Below are 6,775 nucleotides of genomic sequence, written 5' to 3' on the forward strand. Positions count from 1 at the left end.
TTATTTCAAGGGCACTAACCAAGTAATTCATCACAAGAGCTGGATTAGGAGACCATATTGTTAAGGACACTTGGAAAGACATAATCAGACACGCTTCAATCTTCAAATAATTATTGAAGCACTGCAATTTTCTGAACAGTATTACTGCACTGTATAATGTTTGACCTGAATACCTGGGTCATTTTATTTTAACTATTTAAGATAAGTTTTGTTTTTGTAAACATATGCATCAATCTTTTAGACAAAATTTTCAATACACGTAAACACCGTTGAATTGGAATATCCAGTTAAAGTATAATACAATACCAGTATTTTTCAAAGTTAATATCTCTGGCCGCTGTAGAGGCCAGCAAGGAAGATGAGACAGTCAGAAAACATTTTTTTAGCAATGCATCAATTTATATAGCAACAATGATGAATATTTTGCATGTGAAAAGAAAATTGATCGATCACCGATTTAAACCGGATTCAAAAAGATTTTTAAAAAGCAGTGATTTCTGACAAACAGCCATTCCAGACAATTTCTGGAAAAAGTCAGTTAGTCACATGAATAATAAAAATGATCGTGGATTGTGTATTCCGAATACACGGGCAATAAAGACATTAGCAAAGTTGAAATTTCACACATAATCAGAATAAATAATAAACACTTCATTTGATACACCACCTTATCACCTCTTTGAGTCGTTTCAATGCACTTCAGAATTCAGTTAAGTATAAAAATATCCAGATGTTTTTAAGCACTCTGGGATGTTACATGCGTGAGGGGCGTTATATAAATGCAAGATGTTGTAAATAATAATAATCCTTGCATTTGACATAGCGCTTTTCACGGCTTCTAGATGTCCAGAAGCGCTTCACAGAATATACTGTAAAGTGAAATAACTATATTTGTGGGCGAACGCGGCAGCCAATTGCGTACAGCAGTGTCCCACAAACAGTCATGGATTGAAAATGACCAATTTATTATTGTTTTGTTTTGGAGGGATTATTATTAGGCGTGTGGAGTAAGGAAACTTGCCCAAGGTTTCGCCCTGCCTGGAATTGAACTCAGGTCTCTCGCTTGCAAAGCGAGTGCTCTAACCACTGAGCTACAGGACTCCAAGTTGTTGCAAGTTGTTGTTGTCTGCTATCAAGTTGTATTGCCTATAGTTCTCATTTGTTCGGAATATACAATCCACAATAAAATATTATGCTTTGCTATCTTTACCTGACAAAGTAACTTTGCAGCTGTCCCCGATAGTTGATAACAAGGAGCTCTGCTGACCACTGAGTACTAGCGGTGTACTCCAAAAACATCAGCCCCGCCACAGCATAACTCAGGTCCCCCACAGAGCTGACACCCTTCAGGGAAATCAAAAGTAAATCATACCACTTTTTTCATTCTTTTTTCAAATATTTTACTCCGGTACCGACAGCTCAACTACATACTCACAAAATATCAAGATGTTAAAACAACACTTTTTATAGTATGTCTATGTGATGTTCAGCATCAAAATATCTTAAGTTGCTCCACCTGGAAACTCACTTTTGGTTTCCACAGGGAAGAGGAAAAACCAGTCCTATCACTAACTCCCCACTTTCAATTCCGCCTAAAGACCTTCCTTTTTGAGCTTACGATCACCTCCCCCTCCCTCCGGGTCGGGGTCAGACTCCATCACTGTCAAGCGCACCGGGATGCTACCCCACATGAAGGGAGCTATATAAATGCAAGTTGTTGCTGTCATTTTTATGTAAGGTATGTACCATACATAACTGCTTGCATTGTTTCCTTTGATTTTCATAACATTCGATTCAAAAAAATAAATTGTGGCTGTAAATACAAATCAGATAAGGAAACCAATTGTGACTTAAAACAAACCCATCCTAAAATTAAAGACTTATACTTAGTTAATTCTATATTATAAGACTCTGCAAAAGTGTTACAGGAAGAAACTTTTTTAAGCAGTACATTACAGAATTGTTTTTAAAATAATAGTGGTCAGGCAGTATTGAATGCATTAATTTCGTAAAAATATTTATATCAAGAACAGTCCATAAGATACTGCAGAGACTTATTCTAAAACTTTCTTTGCAATCAGTTACTAATGTGATTCCAATTGTACCTACGTTTCAATATATAGAGAACCCTCGGAGTAAAACTCAATATGGGATAAATTCAAAGTCTGCACTTCAAACAAAACGCTGAATATAAAATATTTCACTTTCATACCCTGATAATCTGTGTACTTATATTTTAAAGCTAAATTTTAAAACAGTGATTTACCGGTGGAATGCTGAATAGTTCACTGCCCATCAAGTCAAATACTTTCACAGTGCCTGTGCTTTCAGCATAAGCCAACAGAGTGCTGTCAGAACTCCAAGCCACATGGCGCCACTGTGGGTGTGGATCCTTCGGCACTAGCAACAGAGAAATCAAGGCAAATATATCAAAAAATTGTATGCATCAAATCTGATTGAAGATGAACTAAATGTTCTAAGAATTTTCAAGATGGAGGTGGATAGATTTTTGTTAGATAAGGGTATAAAAGGATATGGGGCAAAGGTGGGTAATTGGAGTTGAGGGATAGATCAGCCATGATCTAATACAATGGTGGAATAGGCTCAGGAACATTCTCCCTCAATCCCTCCGACTTGCCCCTTCTCTCCTCTTTTTCAAGTCCTGCCTGAAAATCTTCCTCATTGACCGTGTTTACGGCCACTTCCCCATCCCGGCTCGGAGTCAGGCTCTGCCACGGTTAAGCACTCTGAGACTGCGTGGGGGGCACTATATTAATGCAAGTTGTTGTTGCTGAGGTGCTGAATGGCCTATTCCTGTTCCTAGAATTGGCAAAATAAGTTTTTAAAAACTCTGCATGGAAGGTTTTGTTTATTATTGAACTATAACTGTAAATGTATTATTCTCCATAGTCCTTGCACATTACGGTTTCTTAATGCCACTTTGTTAATTGTTATAATATTAGGTTTCTCTGGTTATACTTCTGTTGTTATACTGCTGCAGTGGTAAATGAGGGAACAGTGTACAAAATACATTCACTTTAAAGTTTAATTAACTCCACAACTCTGCTTGTCCATTGCAATATTAATTGGATTTTTTAAATTAATTACATTTACATTCAATCCCTTGAAATTTGTCCGCCCCATCAACAAATACCTGATCTATCAACAGATTTCAATAATAAACTCAGTATTAAAAGTGTACAAAATATTCAGCAGTTCAGACGGAAATCATCCAGCAGAATTTTCAAGCTCTATTAAGATTCTGCTTCATGTCTTAAAATGTTTGCTGATACTTTATATTATCGTCAACTATACTATTATTCACTTCCCCCCATAAAAACTCTCCCACTGTATTGTCCAAAAACAGAAGTTAAATTATAGACCCTGTAATAACTGTTGCAAAACCTCCATTTCTTTTGGGGATGCTCCAGTAACAGTTTACAGATTATTTTCCAAATCTGTATTACCCATTAAATCTCATCTGTGACTATAAGATATTCCAGTAAATTATCAGGCAACATTCCACAAACTTCTAAGTTAATTTACTCAAATGTGGCTCAAGGTTTCAGGTCAAATGCAAGTCAAGCGATTTCACAATCTTTAGATTTGTTTTGCTGAACTCATGGAGACACAGGACACAGTGAAAGATTGCAAGATAAAATAAGTGAGAACATTGTCACTATTTTCCTAACCACAGCCCGGACACACAACTCTTATCATGTTAGAGAGAATGTACTAGATGCGTGAGCTTTGGTAGGTCAAGTAAACTTTTCTCACTTACTTATGACAGATTTCTTATGAGCAAAATACATTTATCAAAAACAGAAAAAAACCTTTGTTACAACCCATCTTACAATACAATTCATTTAACTCATATAGGCTCTTAAGATCAATGTCAAAATTCAAAAATGAGAAATATTAAATGTGTAAACTGTACCTATACATTTTCCAATGATGGAACCAAATTCATCGCGTGTAGACCTGTAAAATAATTCATCAAAACTGAGCAATAAACCATTGTAACTACATCTATGCATTTTAGGAGATAATTTTATAGAATAAGTGCATTATCAGCAATGAAAAGCAACTGTTCGCCCTCCTCTTTCAGGTTCCCAAAGCAGAATCAAGAGCTGTTGATGCTCTCCAATAAAGTTAGATGTCTGGCAAGGAAACAATTCAAACAAATAACTGTGAAAGGTCCACTGCTTCACGGATAGTTACCTTCTAAAGATAACTGGGAAAAGGGAAATAGAACTAAATATCCCATACAATACCTGATTTCAATACACTGGTCCTGAACCACAGCTAGAAGTTTCCCATTACTGTTAGAAAAAAAGAGAAATTCAATGTAAAGAGTTTCATTATTAAAAACATTGAATAGCACACACAGCCCTCAGATCTAAATCGTCGCTAAAATCATTCATCAGTCCACTTAAAATGTTTGCTGATACCATATTTTAATCAGCAAATATACTATTATTCACTCCCCCACAAAGAAAACACTGTATTGTCCAAAGACAAAGGTAAAATTATAGTCCCCTTAGTAAAAACTACAAGTAATATCTTCCGGGGAGTAAATAATTATGCTTTAAACAGTTAGTTGATTTGGTGAGTGGACGAGGTAAACCCAAGCTGGGGTTGATTGGTTGAGGTAAACCCAGGAACACAAATTAATTAAAAGTTAAATAAAAAAAACAGAATGTTTAATATCCTTTAGAGGATCTGAAAGTACTCATACATACACCATATACATAAAGAATTATTATTATTATTATCAACAAATCAATACGCAAAAGGAAATTACCGTACCTGTGCAAACCATCACTAACCAATTTCATCTATTTCTAAGGACAGTATTTAAATTTACTTTTTGAATTTCTTGCTTAACCTGTGGAAAATGAAATTACACACTTCTCCAGTTACAATCCGTTGCAATCACTTTTCCAAATCAAAATTCAGCATATTCCTAAAGTGTTTACACATGCAATATTCAAAGTGCTCCTTTATTTTAGATAATTGCAATTAAAGAACAGTACGAGATTAGAAGATACAATAGAGAAAGGGATAGATTTATACGTTAACTGAAATAATAGATTACCTGGCGACAACTAGCTGCCAGTTCATCTGTTTACTAACCAACTGGACAAGACTAGGAGGCAGTAATGAGCTAGACGAACTGGAAGAGTAAAAGATAATATTAGAACAGTAGAAGGTTGTAAACATTCTTAGATCCACAAATAAGGATTACAGCACTGATTAAACGTTTTATTAGTACAGGTAAACCCAACAACACAAATTAATTAAATGTTATCAAAATAACAGAGTTTTTAATATCCTTTATAGAATCTGAAAGTACACATAAATAAATTTGTACTCTCAGATCCTCTTAGTATTAATTCTCTATTTCAGAGTGCCAACAATAGAAAAATCTAATTTAAGGACTTAAATCATTTTTTTTTAAATTCCCTCCCAAAACAATACGCTTTGCTGCAGATTTTAGCTTCACCACATTTTGGCACTTACCTACATCCAACATACTGAACCACAAATTTAAAAGGACCTGAATAGAAAAAAAAAGTTGTTTTCAGATATGTAGCAATAAATTCAACTTCAAAACTGCTGTACACAAGAGGGAACTGCAGATTGTTCATACAAGTATTAGTATTGTCAAATAAGAGAATATCATGGTTTAAAAAAACAAAAAACATTGTTACAGATAGTCATTTCTCCCACAAATAATTCACTTTACAGTCTATTCTGTGAAGCATTTTTAGACGTCTAGAAGTGAAAAAGCGCTATATCAAATGCAAGGATTATTATTCTTATTACAGCTACAGCTGTTTACAGTTGTAAATCTAATGCTTTAGCTAGTTGGATTATAAAAAGCCTTTATGAAGATGTTTATGAAACTGCTCAATATTGTAAATAGTTCTTAATCACTTGCCTGAAATACTCCCACTAGTAATGCCAATTAGACTTAACCTATTGAGCATTGCTGATGTATTTGTTCAAGGAAAAAAAACACAGTGGGAGAGGGGAGATTTGGTAGAAAAGCACAAAAGACAACATTAAAAAAGACAGAAGAAAAGGGATAACTGAAATAAGTACAAGTATAATGTTTATTTTATTTAGTTGTTTTAATTTTGATCAGTAATATTGTATTAATAAATGCATTCACACAAAATTTGTATTCTTAGCATTACAGTGTCTGTGTTTCAGGTCACCATCATAGCTTGTCACTCCAACACCGTTGCCAAGATCTGGTGTTGTCATTTATCTTGACTAGTTCCTCGGGAGGACAAGATGTTGTCAGGGAGCACAGAGAGAGAGAGGCCAGGACCCAGAGAGAGAGAGAGAGAGGCCAGGACCCAGAGAGAGAGAGAGAGGCCAGGACCCAGAGAGAGAGAGAGAGGCCAGGACCCAGAGAGAGAGAGAGAGAGAGGCCAGGACCCAGCCAGAGAGAGAGAGAGGCCAGGATCCAGAGAGCGAGAGAGAGAGAGGCCAGGACCCAGAGAGAGAGAGAGAGGCCAGGACCCGGCCAGAGAGAGAGAGAGAGGCCAGGACCCGGCCAGAGAGAGAGAGGCCAGGACCCGGCCAGAGAGAGAGAGAGAGGCCAGGACCCGGCCAGAGAGAGAGAGAGAGGCCAGGACCCGGCCAGAGAGAGAGAGAGAGGCCAGGACCCGGCCAGAGAGAGAGAGAGAGGCCAGACCGGCCAGAGAGAGAGAGGCCAGGACCAGAGAGAGAGAGAGAGAGGCCAGGACCCAGAGAGAGAGAG

General features: G+C 36.8%; 1 protein-coding gene across 1 annotated transcript in view; it reads right to left on the reverse strand.

The window, feature by feature from the left end:
• The window catches only part of nbas (NBAS subunit of NRZ tethering complex), a 122,699-nt gene extending 116,426 nt beyond the window's left edge, over nt 1–6,273 (reverse strand). The window contains exons 1-7 of the mRNA XM_042332778.1: nt 6,204–6,273; nt 5,524–5,560; nt 5,099–5,176; nt 4,275–4,322; nt 3,938–3,981; nt 2,267–2,400; nt 1,211–1,344 (exon numbers count right to left, since the gene is read on the reverse strand). Of these exons, the coding sequence (XP_042188712.1) occupies nt 1,211–1,344; nt 2,267–2,400; nt 3,938–3,981; nt 4,275–4,322; nt 5,099–5,176; nt 5,524–5,560; nt 6,204–6,273 (545 nt within the window). The remainder of the gene's footprint in view (nt 1–1,210; nt 1,345–2,266; nt 2,401–3,937; nt 3,982–4,274; nt 4,323–5,098; nt 5,177–5,523; nt 5,561–6,203) is intronic.
• Between the last annotated feature and the right edge of the window lie 502 nt (nt 6,274–6,775).

The sequence above is a fragment of the Callorhinchus milii genome, unplaced genomic scaffold, assembly GCF_018977255.1.
Source record: "Callorhinchus milii isolate IMCB2004 unplaced genomic scaffold, IMCB_Cmil_1.0 Scaffold3, whole genome shotgun sequence".
NCBI lineage: Eukaryota > Metazoa > Chordata > Chondrichthyes > Chimaeriformes > Callorhinchidae > Callorhinchus > Callorhinchus milii.